This window comes from Triticum dicoccoides, chromosome 6A (assembly GCF_002162155.2).
Source record: "Triticum dicoccoides isolate Atlit2015 ecotype Zavitan chromosome 6A, WEW_v2.0, whole genome shotgun sequence".
Taxonomy (NCBI): Eukaryota; Viridiplantae; Streptophyta; class Magnoliopsida; order Poales; family Poaceae; genus Triticum; species Triticum dicoccoides.
This window is the reverse complement of record NC_041390.1, coordinates 299,436,254-299,451,092: the sequence shown is the minus strand read 5'-3', so window position 1 is coordinate 299,451,092 and position 14,839 is coordinate 299,436,254. Positions and strand designations below refer to the sequence as shown.

The 14,839-nt window shown below is 43.1% G+C and overlaps 1 protein-coding gene across 3 annotated transcripts; it reads right to left on the bottom strand.

The window, feature by feature from the left end:
• Nucleotides 1–911: 911 nt before the first annotated feature.
• Nucleotides 912–5,547, bottom strand: LOC119316805 (E3 ubiquitin-protein ligase CCNB1IP1 homolog). 3 transcript variants are annotated; one of them, XM_037591195.1, is made up of 9 exons: nucleotides 5,219–5,547; nucleotides 3,183–3,277; nucleotides 2,995–3,067; nucleotides 2,652–2,697; nucleotides 2,530–2,560; nucleotides 2,013–2,268; nucleotides 1,767–1,930; nucleotides 1,314–1,578; nucleotides 912–1,154 (listed from the first exon to the last, which is right to left on the bottom strand). In XM_037591195.1, the coding sequence occupies exons 2-9, from the start codon at nucleotides 3,250–3,252 to the stop codon at nucleotides 1,148–1,150; spliced, it is 912 nt and encodes a 303-aa protein (XP_037447092.1). In that variant the 5' UTR covers nucleotides 3,253–3,277; nucleotides 5,219–5,547; the 3' UTR covers nucleotides 912–1,147. The 3 variants fall into 3 exon arrangements, with proteins under 3 accessions (XP_037447092.1, XP_037447093.1, XP_037447094.1); XM_037591196.1 differs by having other exon boundaries at nucleotides 1,314–1,551; XM_037591197.1 differs by lacking the exon at nucleotides 912–1,154 and having other exon boundaries at nucleotides 1,310–1,551.
• Nucleotides 5,548–14,839: the final 9,292 nt, after the last annotated feature.

Sequence of the window (14,839 nt, the reverse complement as noted above, 5' to 3'; positions counted from 1 at the left end):
AGATAACCTTATTAAGAGGAATTGGCATGGAAGCCCGCAATGTGTATTTTGTCACCATGAGGAGACAATAAAACATTTATTCTTTCAATGCAAATTGGCTCGTTCTATATGGTCAGTCATCCAAATAGCTTCTGGCTTGTATCCTCCCTGTAGTGTTGCTAATGTATTTGGCAACTGGTTACATGGGATTGATCACAGGTTTAGAACTCTTCTCAGGGTGGGAGCACTTGCCATTATTTGGTCGCTTTGGCTATGTAGAAATGATAAGGTTTTTAACGATAAAAGTACTTCTCTGTTGCAGGTTATCTACAAATGTACCGAGACTCTTCGTTTATGGTCCTCTCTACAACGCGTGGAGAATCGAGGCCTGTTTACGGAGGTGTGTACACGATTGGAGGCTACGGCGAGGGATACTTTTATCCAACATGGGTGGCAACATGATCTAAGGATTGGCCCCCCTCCATATTAGGCGTTATACGGACTCTACATGTTTCGTTGTAATTCGCCTTTCTATTTTTATTTTGTGTGAGAGGATCTTATTTGGCTGTGTGCATCTTAGTCATGCAGAGGCCGGGTGTAATGCTTAAATCTTTTAAGTAATAAAGCGCCCCTTTTCGAAAAAATATACACGTAGTAAGAGTGGTGCTATATTTTTTTTATTTTTTTGGAAAAGGGGGTTAAAACCCCGACATCTGCATCAACCAATGCATACGACCATCTTTATTAATTATTCAATAAAGGTCTAACAAAAACATGTACGATACTTCCCGTATAATCCATGTCCGACACATCAGATCGAACTGCCGGTGAGGTGGATTCAATGTGCAGCATCCCCGCAAAACAAAAGGATTTAATGTGCAGCAGACCACTCGGTGTTGCATCGTACGAGGATTGGACAAGGAAACGTCGTCTGTGCAGCAGACCACTGGAAGAAGTACATTTATTATCTTTCAAAAATCAAATACCCAGGATACAACTACATTACTGATTGATCTCCTACAACAATTTCTAGATGGAACGATGGCAAAAGAACAGGGGGGGAGACATACATACTTATCTTACAGCATTTGTACTGAACAATTTTCCTTACATCAAAGACAAGATTAAGACGGAACAGAAGCAGAACATCTCCTCGGCTCTTCCAACTCTATAACCTGGCATACCAAAGTTCCCGGAGTAAGTACGTACAGTAGAGGGATAGACAGGTATCGCATGCCACCGCTGAAACAATTAGCTCTCGAGCCAGTTGCATAATAGCTTCCCTCCAAATTTAATCATTTAAATATATGAACGAGCAAAAAGGAGAATATTACGTGAACATTTGTGGACGGTTACGGGGCTGGGGACGCTTCACTGGTGAGATTATCATATTTCTCAGAGCTGTCGAAGAATTGTTCATGTTAGCTCCAAAGACGGACCGTGGCGGCTGTCTGGGTCTCATATCCATCGGAGGTGCAGCAGTGTGACCAGGAGAACCCCCAGACAGCTCAAATGGACCAGAGTTCTCACGTCGTTGCCTTGGTTGTGGAGCCCATCCCTCATCTCTGCGCCCTGGGGTTTCAGGAGGATCAATCGATCCTGCAACAAGTGAATGAGCTGTTTTTGTGGAGAGGTAGCTTCTAGAAAGCCAAAGTGTTGTATTGAACTTATTCATGGCTGGATGTTTAGCAAAAGTAGCTATTTAATAGCTTCTCGAAAGGCAAAGTATTGGGACGAGTGAGCGGTAGACAACTAAAATCAACTGCGTGCATAATGCCATAAATTACCTTGTCTCAGAGGGTCGCCGCTGTCCAATATGTTGGGCATGCCTGAGAACAAGTCAGGCTGAGCTCTAGGGAAGTAGTTGTTTGCAGGTTGAATGGCTGAACGTTTTACTGATTCATACTCGTTTCTCAGCTGATCATACATCTCATCAAGCTTCCTCTTCTGCCTGGAAGGAAAGCACATTTCATACATATTGGATGGAGCGGAACTTTGTTCCTATAAGGAAAATAATGGCACACTAGACTAACCTGGATTTCTCTGCAAATTTTTCCTGTAACTCCTGCTTATCCCTTGTCAAGTTTTCAATCTCTTGTTCCATCAACTGGCATCTTTTGGCCATCTTCTGGTATGCCGCATGCACTTCTTCCAGTTTTTCAGTGAACTTTGCCTGCATAACTTCACACTTTTGCCTACATTGACCAACAATTCTGTTCATCTTGTATTGCATCTCCAGATCCTTTTGTCCGATGTAAAACATGACACTTCTGTATGCACTCTTCATAACTGATTAGTATCATGTTCAAGGAAAAGCTAAATGATTATCATATTAGCAACAAAAGAACAAGCCTTCAACAGTAGTTACATAATCGCTGACATCATTGTCTCACTACAGCAGTTTTTGTTTTCAATTTTAGGTTGCTTGAGTTACTGGAATACTAAAACAGGAAGTTAATCAGGCACTATATTCCATAGAGGTGAGCTATGTTATTCAACAAAATAACATAAGAACGATTCTAGGTCCAGTGAATAAAATATCAAGGATACGTATCTGTGGAGAAACTCCAGTCATTGACATCTGAGATAACAAACAAAGTTATCACAACAGATGAGTAACAGGAAAATCGACTGCATATGTCATTATGAATCGAATTCAGAGGGGTACTTACATCTGTCCATTCATCGCTTGGATTTATGTCAGTAGGCTTCATATGGCTAAGAAATAATTAAAAAAAGGATTATATGATATCGGCATATTAATACATGGCTATTAATTTGGTCTCAAGACTAAAACAGAATCCACTGTAACATGTTAAGAAGTGACATAGGTATATAAGGTTCTCATTAAGAGAAAAGTAAGAATGTGAAATACACACGAAACATGATGTTTTGTAGGCACTCCAGCATCTGTAGATATCCCAAATTGATATGGACAAGAGAAACGTAGCTTACACGAAGGATGAAACATTAAGCATGAAATAATGAATGCTATATCAAGAGTTTATAACTGACCTTTTGGAAAGTACTTGGTCACAAATTGGACATGCACCATCGTTACTGAGTATTTTCTTTGCATCCTCTGTACCTGCACAATAAGTATCAGTTCAAGTAAAAAAAAATGTATTCAGCAGTCCTCATGAACTTTACTTATTTACAGTTGAAACGATTAAACAGAAAGAGATAGAAGATTGCAGGCATACATAAAAGATGGCCACAAGTTGTTGTTATGGCTTGTCCTTCCAACTCCCGCCAGCAAGCGTTGCACTTCATTTTGTATTCTTTGTTCAGAAGAACCCTGCAGGTCGAAACACAGATAAATGACTTGCACTAGATGAACTGATCATAACCATCTAATGTGTCCTGCATTACGGCCCTAAATCCTAAGAGGCTAAGAAGCACAAAATGCATGATTAGTGCAAATAATCACAAAATAAATGCAGAAATAACTGCATAAACTGTTTTCATGGAATGTGTAATCATGAGGGCATTTGCATAATAAAATGCCAGATCTTTTTGTTTTGAGTACCGAAATTTAACTATGAATCAGTTTTTGTTGTGCATCACATATTTACCACTGATACCACAATACATAAAATTTCTCAAGCATTGTAGTTTTCCCACTGCAAACAATAACTGGAAGCAAGACAATGAAGATGAAAACGAGAAATAAAGTTGGCCTTGAAGTGCAGCACACAATTTCTGTTATTTCCGTTACACATTACCTCGCTTTTGACTACACTGGGTTGGACTATACATCACAGATCAGAGATGAGATAAAGGTATATATTTACAATGAAATAGGAAACCTGAGGAGCCATAGTTCGCCCACTGAATTCCATCAACAAAGAAGCATAAAAGGTCTTAATAGGCCAGAGAAGAATCATCTATAATGTTCTCCGAGTATTCTTTAAGTGATTCCGTATCAAATTTGTGTAGTACTCATGAGTTCAGATTTAAACTTGTTAATGTTTAAAACCCTTCTGCTGTGCTCGGGAAAGCCGGAGCACTTTTCCACACGTCTTCTGATACTATACCGCGCACTTCTTTTAGCAAGCTCGGGGGACCCTGTATCCCATGTCACTGACAGGTATGTAACAGAATTCCATCACATAAATTCCTATTGAAACTTTTGGCATATAAGAAAAAGGGTAATCAGCATTTCTTCAAGCATTTTTTTAATTCAAATTTGCCATTCGGTTATGTGCAAAATATATCAAGATATTACAGTAACTAACCTTGCACTTATAATCGCCTAAACAGTAGGATCTCATATAACACAAGACATGATCAACATTACAAACATACCAGGTACATACAGAAGTCCTGATGCAGAATTCATCTAGTATATTGTAACCCGGTTACCTATTCCGCTGATTTGAGCTTAATCAAGTAGATAAGCTATCTCAGAGCACCTAAGTAGCTATAATATGTTTGGACGAGTGCTCAAATAAACTGTGATAACAGTGGTAGTGCCACTAAATACTGCTAATTAGGTAGCTTTATGGGAGACTTCTACAAACTCTCTCTATACTCCATAACAGAGACAAGAGTTCTGACTGATGCATCAAGCGATATGCATTTAGAACTATTTCTGCATTCCATAACATTTCACTCCTAATTAACTATTGCAACTAAATGGCATGATCCAACTTGCTTCAAATATAATAGTTCATTACATGTCAAGTTTTACTCTCATAATCTCAATTGTCAACAGTGAACATAGTGAATATATTTCAAATTAACACAGATCCAAACAAGCCAGCATAATAATTTTGTTAGCGGTACAGAAAACACCATAAATTTGTTGCATCCAGAGCACCAAAAATGCAAGAACAAAGCAGACACGATACACGATGAGCCTATACTCTTCAGAACCTACCATTTGCAGCTAAAACAGACTGGTTAAAGCACTATAAAGCGAGCAGCAGAGCAGCTTTTGTACTCTTAACTCAACCGCACACACATCACAAATGGAACTGTATAAATGCGAATAGTTGCACTTGTACTACTAGCTAACTGTCCGCACTTGCCCATGAGGAGCGCAATCGAAGCCTGAGCACAATTTGGTGCAGTAGCGACTCCAAAACCCGCTGTAATGTCGGAAGCAAATTTCCCCAGGAGATCTCGCGACCAATCGCGTCCAATCCAGCAATCCACAAAGCAAAACTAGCTCCGACCCAGCGCCCAGCGCAGCCTAATAGCAAATCCGATGCGGTGAGATGGAGCGCTCAGTTACCTCCACACGAGCGTCAGGAAGGTGACCTCGTGAACGACGGTGGTGGTGGTGATGAGAGGTGGGTCTCCGGCGGGGACGAAACCCTCTTCGTCGAGGGCTCCAGAAGCCAGTATTCCGCTCCGCCGAGGAGGCGACGGGGAGCAGGAGGCGGGCCGGGAGGAGTTGGGGTGGGCGAATGGGAGTAGCCGTGGCCGTGGCGGCAATGGGGCCGCGAGGGTTTCAAACGAGTGGGATTGCTTGCTTCATTCGCGGAGAAGAGGAGGAAACGGCCGTTGCGAATGCGAGTCGCGGGTGACCGCGACGAGAGGCGTGGTCGTCGACTGTGGAGACGGCCGCTGTCCTTCACGCATTTGGTGCTGTGGCCTATATTTGGAACAAATCCCCCTCAAATCTAAACTAGATTAATCACCCCTTCAAATCTAAACTAGATTAATCACCCCCTCAAATCTGTCATACCAGATCAATGAGGCCTCAAGGTGGCATTGAATCTGATTTAAGGTGGTTTTCGTGTTAAAGTTGCTGACTGGACGAGCTGACGTGTCAAAATTAATTGAATTAGATAAAGTTTCCCTTTCTTTATCAGGATGAATCTTAACTCTCTCACGCGCGACAACGCACATCGATTTCTCCCACGCAACAAACCCGGCCTCTAGCAACAAACCCTAGGTCGAATTCATGTAAGAGGGTAGTCGTCGTTCGTCTTCCATGGCGTAGTCATCTGATAGCTCGTTCAATAGTTGTCGTTCGTCTTCATTGACGTTGTTGGCACCTCAACGGAAAGGGCCAATGAAGTACGTGCCCGAGCAGATATGTCATTGCAAAGTGAAGGCGTCAAAATGGATATTATGGAACTGGCGGAGCCACGGTGCTAAAGTTGGATGGGCCAATACAAAGGAGAGCCCATTATTTTTACATTCACGACACAATCTACTCTCAGTATCTCACTGTATTTGCCATGAAATGGGCGGGCCATGGCCCTTTTTTACAACACATAGCTTCACCGGTTTCATGAAGCCTCCTCCCCAATCCTGGCCCGATGTTCTAGGGTATCCTATGGTAATCTTTCACGAATTGGAGTGGGATTCCACGAAGAACACGGGGAAGAACACGAAGAAATCACAAAGGAATTGATACGGCTCAAATAGCTTTGAGACGATTTTTGGGTTGCCCTGATCTTTCACCGCACGCACAGACAAAAAAAATGAGTTTGGCAGCAAAGACCGAATAATAGCAGATGAGAGGGTTTGCTGGTAGACGTGTAGTAGCTAGAGAAAATATACAACTTGCTGAAGTGGTGGATGTGCACGTGAAGGAATCTAGTAGCAGTCGTGATGTAGTAGTAGTACTGGGACAGATGAAGAGATTAAGGTAATGATGATTAGCGGCGGCGACAGCGACGGAGTAATTATCACATGAATAATGAGAAGAAGGAAACGAGGATTCGTCCTTTGCAGAGAGCAAGAAACGAATTGATCTAGTGCTCTAGCTATCAATGGTCGCTTGAACACATGCGATAATCGAACCAAAATCATGGATCACAGGAACATAGAGTTAGGACAAGGACATCCATTGATGCATTTTCTGAGTATCTTTTTTCCCCCAAAACTGAAACCTCCTAGACGACGCTGTAGCTATTGCTTTATATAGGTGGATGCGCTAAGATGGGCCAAACCTGACTTGAACTAGGAGACGATGAGGACTCCTCATCTGTTACAAATTGTACGTGGCAAACAAAAAGGGAACTACGAAATCGGAACAAACTATGGAAATAAAATAAAAGGGACACACGTACGTGTACTTGCATGTATGATTTCTAGGCCAAAACTAAAATTAACTTGATGGTGTAGCCTTCAAACGTTCATTCTGCTGACGTAGGTAGAAGTAATCACAAGGTGTTCTGAACGTGAGCTTCACTTCCTCCCGAGGTATGAACTGAGGAGCAACAGAACAAACAAAAGAATTATTTGTGGTGATGTTGTTGTGTTCAATCGGTAGAGCATATGGCCATCTCCTTTCAGTAGCATATGAAACGGGCTTCACACCTAAGACCCCCCTCTGTTCTGTAGCACACATGATTTTCTTATGATGTAGAGCGGGAACCACATACTTTTGCATCTTGTTTTCATAAGGAGTCTCTCAGTTGGAAGAATTTTACTTGACAGTAATGGAGGAACGACAAGAGTACCTGCGGTGACCCTATCATCCTCTCCCCCCTTTAAGTGAAACCGTTCTCGGTTTTGGTGCACTCTTCAAAAATTCCTTATGTAAAAACACATGATCAATCTTGATAGCATTGTTACCAACGGGCTGCAGCACACGTTTGATGCCAACATCTCGAAACACACAAGTGTTGGATCTTCCCTCATGTATAGCATTGCGATCATATTGCCACGGATGACCCAACAACAACTGACACACATCCTGATGTCGGGTGGAACCCTAGATGGTCGATCTTTCTTGAAAGGAGCGGATCCCGCGAAGAACACGAGGAGAAATCACGAAGGGAAACACGAGAGAATCACTCAAACCAACAATAACGATCACACATATGCTAGATCCTCGGAACACAAAGAGATACACGATCCACGATCAACAAGGGACGATACATAGGGTAACCGGTTCTTCTCCGTGAGGAGGTCTTGAGTTCTTCCCGTTGGGGGTCTTGAATCCAAGTGGATCTTCTCCGAAGAGGAATGGTCTCTCTCGAAGGAGTAAATCTAGGTGGATGAGCAGAGCTCTATCTCTAATATGAGCTATCACATTGCTAACCCTAACTAGGAGGAGGAGGGGGTCTATATATAGTGCTAAGCGACGAAAGGATAAGTGAGGAGCGAAGGGGTTCACGGGCCTCGGCCCAAGTCATGCGCGCAGGCAAAGGCCGGATGATCCGGATGGGGGTCCGGAAGATCCGGGCATCGTCCGTATGATCTGGGTCCTTGTCCGGATGATCCGGCTCCACCGGGTGAATTCTGCAAGCTTCGGGTGTCGTGGCTGTGGGATTACCCGGATGATCCGGGGGGCATCCGGATGATCCGGCTGAGTCCGGATGATCCGGACGGGGGTCGTACGTCCGGGCTGACTTCAGCAGCCGCTCCGTCTTCTTCTCCTTTCTTCCGTCTTCTCTTCCATGCTTGACCTTGATCCTTTGAATCTCCATGGTCATCTCGTATGAGACTGAGTATACACAAGGTCCATGCATGAGGTAGTAACCATGTCTCATATGTGGAAAGTGATGGTTCAAAGAGGAGTGAGTTCACCTTGTGTCCAATGGCGTATGGTCGAGGTCTCATCGTATGTCCACTTGGGGCTTGGGGAGTAGTCGAAGTGTACATGGGGATGATCATGGGATGCTCCGCATCATCTCCCCCTCCCTGGGAAAGATCCGACCTCGGATCATGATCCTCGTCACCATGGAAACGGTTGTTGTGGACGGACTTGTAGTTGGACGGAGTTGAAGACATTGCGCAATCCAAGTACTCCAAGGTGTCGCCGGAGTGGTATACATGCAAAAAGAGCAAACACAAATGACACTCGAAAATACAGTGGTTAGCGCACACAAAGTGTCCATCATGTAAGAATGAGTCTGTGCGGCAAGATTGTTCATGACAAAGCGCATGCAGCTTATCAAGATGATATAGAATGATATGCAAAGCGTTCATGGGAGCAAAATAATTCATTGTGCACACAAATGTGTTATGAATATGATCAATGCAACCACGGTGTAAAATGATGTCATAGTGAGACGGTTTATCAATAGCATGAATATGGCAATGGATGCTCAATATGAATAAGTTATCATGCAATTGATGGTAGGCAATATGATCATGATGTATGAATATGTCATCAAGAAAGATCACAACAAATTTGCTAAGAAAGTGCACAAGCTCATATATCATGGATGACATGGTAATACAAGATGCAATAAGGCAATCATAATGTGAGTTAATCCATGCATAAGATGCAAATTTGTTATGTGTGGTGTTGTACCAAAGCTCGATGTTGTGGCACTCCTCAGCTTGAAGGTCCATAGGGTCCATCTCCAATGTCGGTCCTCCCTCCAATATGTGTAACATGTAGACAAGAAGAAGGAAACAACAATGAAAGAATGACCCATCCAATATGCATATGTGAGGATGGATCAAAGGGAAGGAGGTCACCTTTAGAAATGTCTCAAGGATGTTGGAGTTGCGCATCTTGTATGCCTTCACATAACCAATATGTCTCGTGATGGTACCACCTTGTGAATCCTTCAAAACGAAAGAACATGACAAACACTCGGAAAAACAAATGAGGTTAGCGGAAGTGCAAAACCAATCATTCGCGTGGTAAGATACCAACAAGTGTATGCATAATGCTCATCATAAGAAAGGACAAGGGAGCATTTCATAGTGTGGAGGCATATGATGCAAGAACAACCAAATACAATAGGCTCAACCAAACAAGCATGCATCACAAGTAATATGTCCAAGTCTCCACGATCAATAAGCATAGTAAGTTGGCACTCAATATAAGGGTATATAAGAGACAATGATCAAGATAAATCATGTGAGAGGCAAGAGCATATATGTCATCAACCCAAGAAAGCGAGTAAGAATGGAACATGGGTGATGCGATAAAGAAAGCAACCAAAGTGATCAAGTCAAACAAGCTAGTAGTACGAAGATGCAACGTACTAGTAGGAATCATGGTAATCATGGCATGTGTGCAAATAGTGGGCATATATAATGCACATGACATATCACAAGCATGAAAGGAAGATATGAGCAAAGTAGGTTCATGGTGTTGGCAAGAAGTCCTATGTAAATAGCAATGTAACATCATGACTCTCCCAACACAACAAGCATCAATAGCATGAGGCACATGGTAAACATGGCAATAGCAACAAGGATCACCACCAAGCATGCAAATACACACATGAGTAGTAAAATGGTGAATCATGGGTAGATGCAAGCAAGGGTCAAAGTTGCATGGGAAAGGCATAGAAGCAAGCATAACATGCAAAGTGAACATGGTAGAATGGGCATAATGTGACAAGTGGTAAATAGCCCATAGCCGTGTGAGAGCCAAGTAAAAGAGGTGCGCGTAGTAGTTGCGCAAAGGGAACGGTGATAAGGACAATTCACAGAATCCCAAATCGCCGTTGCTCTCAAGAACTCGTTTTGTCAACTCTTGAGATTGAGAGGTTGATGAGTATAAGTGAGTACCTACACAAAACAAAGACAAAGGGAAAATTGTGTGTGCATGGTAGATGTACACATCATCCATCATGATGGACACGTGCATGTGTTGGTTAGCACAAAATAGACAATGCTCAAATAAATGAGATGCGTGATATAGAAACATGTCATCCATCATGAGCGGTTTGTTATTGTGTATAGCATAATGAAGACTCAAATTATGTAATGCATCATGGGAAATATCTAGAGCATTTTTATGCGTGGAATGCATATGGTGCAAGCAATTATGAGAATCATGCAAAGTATGGAATGCATCAAAATCTCCTAATATGTATGAGGAAACTATGGGGGTTCCTCATGAGCATTAATGGAAACATCACTTGGAGAATATTGACAACATCCAAAACAAAGCATATTTGGAACAATGTGATCATGTCATGGTATAGTAGATGAATTGCGCAAATCATGTAAAGGAAGCATGGCAATATCATCACATGAAAAACAAAAGCCAATGACCATAATCCCATCATCTATGCCATAAGTACAAATGGGATTTATTTTAATGGGGCATGCATAGTTACTATGTTGAGATTGAAATGATACAATATGGAAGATCTCACTCATAGCATATGACAAGTTCAATGGATTGTCAAACATGACATGACCAATTGAATTTTCACATGATATCCTATGGATCATAGCATCACAACTAGGCAACTCAACTTGCTCATCATCATATTCATCATAAATGGGTAAGTCATGACATGAGGAATTCGCACTAGCATGAATCATGGGTGGATCAACATCATGCAAGCAATCATTAGTGGGATAGTCCGCTAGTGGGACAAAATAAGCATCATCACCTATGTTACCTTTGGAGAATCGCTCATTTGTTGTAGGTGAGGTGTCAAAGATCCACTCGTTGTCATCTTCAGCTTGATGGAACCATGTGGGGGTGCATCTTCTTCCACCATGGCCATCGTCGTCTCCATTGGAGGTATGGACTCGTCGAGGATAGGCATGTCATCATGTAGGAAACCTAGCACCAAAGAAGAAAATACACTTGGAGTAGAGGTTAAGTTGTTAGAAATCATAGTGGCCTCACGTGCCGTGTCAACTACCTCACTCACTAAGTGTTGTGGCTCACTCACTCTCTCTTGGATGCTCGCACTTGTATGGTTGGTGGAGTCACTCAAATGGCTCTCAACCTCACATAGGATATGTGGCATGCTCTCAAGTGTGGGTCTAGTGGTGGTCACACTCATCCTCTCATAGAAAATGCACTCAATGTCATATATGGTGGAGTCACTCATATCACTCATGGTGGGGTGGCTCTCCTCACATGGGAATCGGGGCATCTCGTCATATGTGGGTGCTAGAGAGATGTTGGTGCAAATGTCTCCATGCTCAACTCCTATCGCTGCCTTGGTTGAAGGGATAGTCCCATGCTCAACCTCCTCATCCATAATGACTCCAAAGATGAATGCCGTAGGATGTGGCAAAACATCACTCTCCTTCGAGACCAAAGATAAAGTCTCATGCGCGCTTGCGTAGCTTGACTCGGAGTAGGAGACATATTGGGGCCCCGTCTTCTTGTTGTTGAAGAGGTTCATGCTTGTCGCCGTGGTCGAAGGGGATGGCCCTTGCTCGACCTTCTTGTCACCACCTTGTTGTTGGAGGTCCATATGATGTGGCACCTTGTAGCTCGTCTCCATGACCGAAGGAAATTTCCCATGCTTGGCCATCTTCCTTGAGGGGCTTCCAAAGATGGAAGTGTCTCCCTCACTTGTAGGTGGTCGCCTCGTACTTAATGATGTCAATGTAGGCGAACTCATGGGAAGTAGGCGAAGATGCCATACGTCCAAAGGCGAAGATGCCTTGATAACACTTGGCGAAGATGACGAAGTGGTTGCTGTAGCCGTAGCACCGTCTTGGTTGTGGTCGTCTCGCGATCTTCTCTTGTGCTCATGAAATTTTGCCATAGCTTGATGTAGAGCTTGTTGGGACTTGTAGGTTTGAGCGTGCCGAGCATCTTCATGATGATGGTGTCATTGTCGTGCTTGAGATCGTAGAAGATATTGTTCGTCGTCATCGTGCACATGATGCTTGGAGGTGACTTGCCCTTCATGACGATGTGGATCACGAATGTGATGGTGGTCGCCATGGAAATATGGATGTGGACGAATTGCGCTTACATTGCTTGGGCGCTCTGAAGATGATCGACTTGCTCGCCGCCGCCTTGAGGATGATGAAGGGGAAGAAGAAGACTTGTAGTCGGCCACCATGTCTCGTAGTTGATCCTCTAGTTCGTCCAACTTGGTGCCGATGTAGTCCCTTTTCCTTTCTTTGGAGTGTCGTATGTCGATGGTGAGCTTGTCGATGCGCTCTCTCAATCTTGAGTGTGCGCCTTGCATTTGTCGTTGTAGATTGAGGATGGACGCTTTGGTGATGTAGTTGTTCGCGCCGTCGTTGTTGTTGAAGACCGGAGATGAAATGCCTTGCCTATCCATCACAAGACTCGAGCAAATATGAGTGGGAGAAAGAGAAGAACTTATACCAATTGTACCTTGACCGAAGTTGAAGATGGATCAATGATCACTCAATGATGTAATAAGGAAATAGCACAATCGGTACCGTTTCTCGTCGATTTCTCACACCTACACAAATAAGGCTTATGGAGTAGCTTGGTGAGGATAGTGGCACAAAATTTTGATGCAAAATGTTAGGAAGAGTCAATAATGTTGAAAGAGATTCACAAATTAGCAAGTAAAACAAGTAGACTAATAGCAATATATGACACACGAAAACGCACACACGGATAGATAAATGGGGTCGTGCAACCAAGGAATGAGCTCAAAATGTGGAATGCACGGAAAACGCTCGTGTTGCACAACTCAAGAGAGACTCTAGCACGATTGCTCTATAGGCGGATACGACTCTTGTGCACAACCTATAAGATGCAAAATGTATGAACTTTCTATCCCAAGTATGCTATGTATGTATGGTTCCCGGTGTTTCACACACGATGATCTAGGATGATCAATATGGTAGTATGATATGTAATATGTCGATGCTCTGGAACTTGCTTCAAGCTTCTATGTTCTTTCTCTTTTGCTTAAAAGCTTTATTATTTTTTGTTGATATGTCCACAATGCACAAACCAAGATAGCAATTGTGTATATGCAGGAACAAACTTGTGACACAAGGGATGATATGATGATACCAATATGATATGATATGTATGCAACTGAAGGGCGGATCGATGATCACTAATGTGCACAAGTAACATTGCCGGCAATACTCAAATGGGTAGTCTCGATAGGCAAGTGACGCAAAATGGGCTAGGGGTTATCAATGCAATTGCAAGGGGAATATACAATGATGTCATCGAGGTTACCGTCCTTATGTATAATGACGACCTCATGGCGATGATGAGTGGCGGTGTTCTCGATGTAGAACCATCCCTAATTAGTCGAAACACCTTAGGAAACGAAAAAACCGCGAACTCAAAATCTCAAATGGCAAATGTCAAATGGTGGTAGCGGAATGCGGTGGTGGTTGTGGAAGTATCAGTGGGAACCCGGTCAAAATGGGTTATGGTGGTGGAAGGATATGATGGGCTATACACAGTGTCGGAGTTGAAAGCACGGTCCCTAAGTAGCCGAAACACCTTAGGAGACACAACTCACAACACAAACAAAACTGGGTTAAGTTGAGGTGGCGGAAGTGTATGGTGGGCAAGGTTATGCGGAAATGGTGGCGGTTGATGAAGAAGCAACTGTCCCTAAGTAGACGAAACACCTTAGGAGACTCTAATCACTACTCAAACAACCACATATGCAATGGGGATCAAAATGGGTTAGGTTGCGGAAGTCGATGGTGGTAATGCAGATGATATGGTGAAAGCCCTAGGCAAAGATGCCAAAATTCCGAAAATTTGATTGATTCAAATGATGTTGGAAGTATTTTTGTGGGATGGGGGATGTCAATAGCTTCCAAACGAGCTAAAGAACGTCAAAAACGGACTCCGGATGAATTAGTTATGGCCGAAATAAAATTTCAGCACAGTCAGTTTCAGGGTTACCCGGACATCTGGAAGTTGGTTCGGATGATTCGGGTTCGTCAACCGGATTTTTGTCGCATGGGGTGTCCGGACGTCCGGGAGAGGGTCCAGCTGATCCGGGTTGGTCCGGATGATCCAGGCAGGTCAAACTGCTCGGGATTTTCTCTGGGGGACGAATTTTTGGGCGGAAATTGAATAATTTCGGGGCAAAATTGAGGAGATTTCGTGGATGGAAGGTGGGGAAACTTGTGGAGATGCTAGACCCGCTTGAAACCAAGCAAATCCATGGATCAAAATCAAAAAACATCATCCAAACCAACAAATCACAAAAAAATTGGGGCTATTTTTGGTGGGGATTTTCGGATTTAGGACGAAATCAAC

Excerpts from the sequence above, each read along its gene's own strand:
- LOC119316805 (XM_037591195.1), bottom strand. The coding sequence starts at position 3,252 with ATGAAGTGCAACGCTTGCTGGCGGGAGTTGGAAGGACAAGCCATAACA. Across the intron at positions 2,269-2,529 it reads TGGAGTTTCTCCACAGATAC|TTATGAAGAGTGCATACAGA; the intron begins GTATCCTTGATA and ends GATACTAATCAG. Across the intron at positions 1,579-1,766 it reads CGGCGACCCTCTGAGACAAG|GATCGATTGATCCTCCTGAA; the intron begins GTAATTTATGGC and ends CACTTGTTGCAG.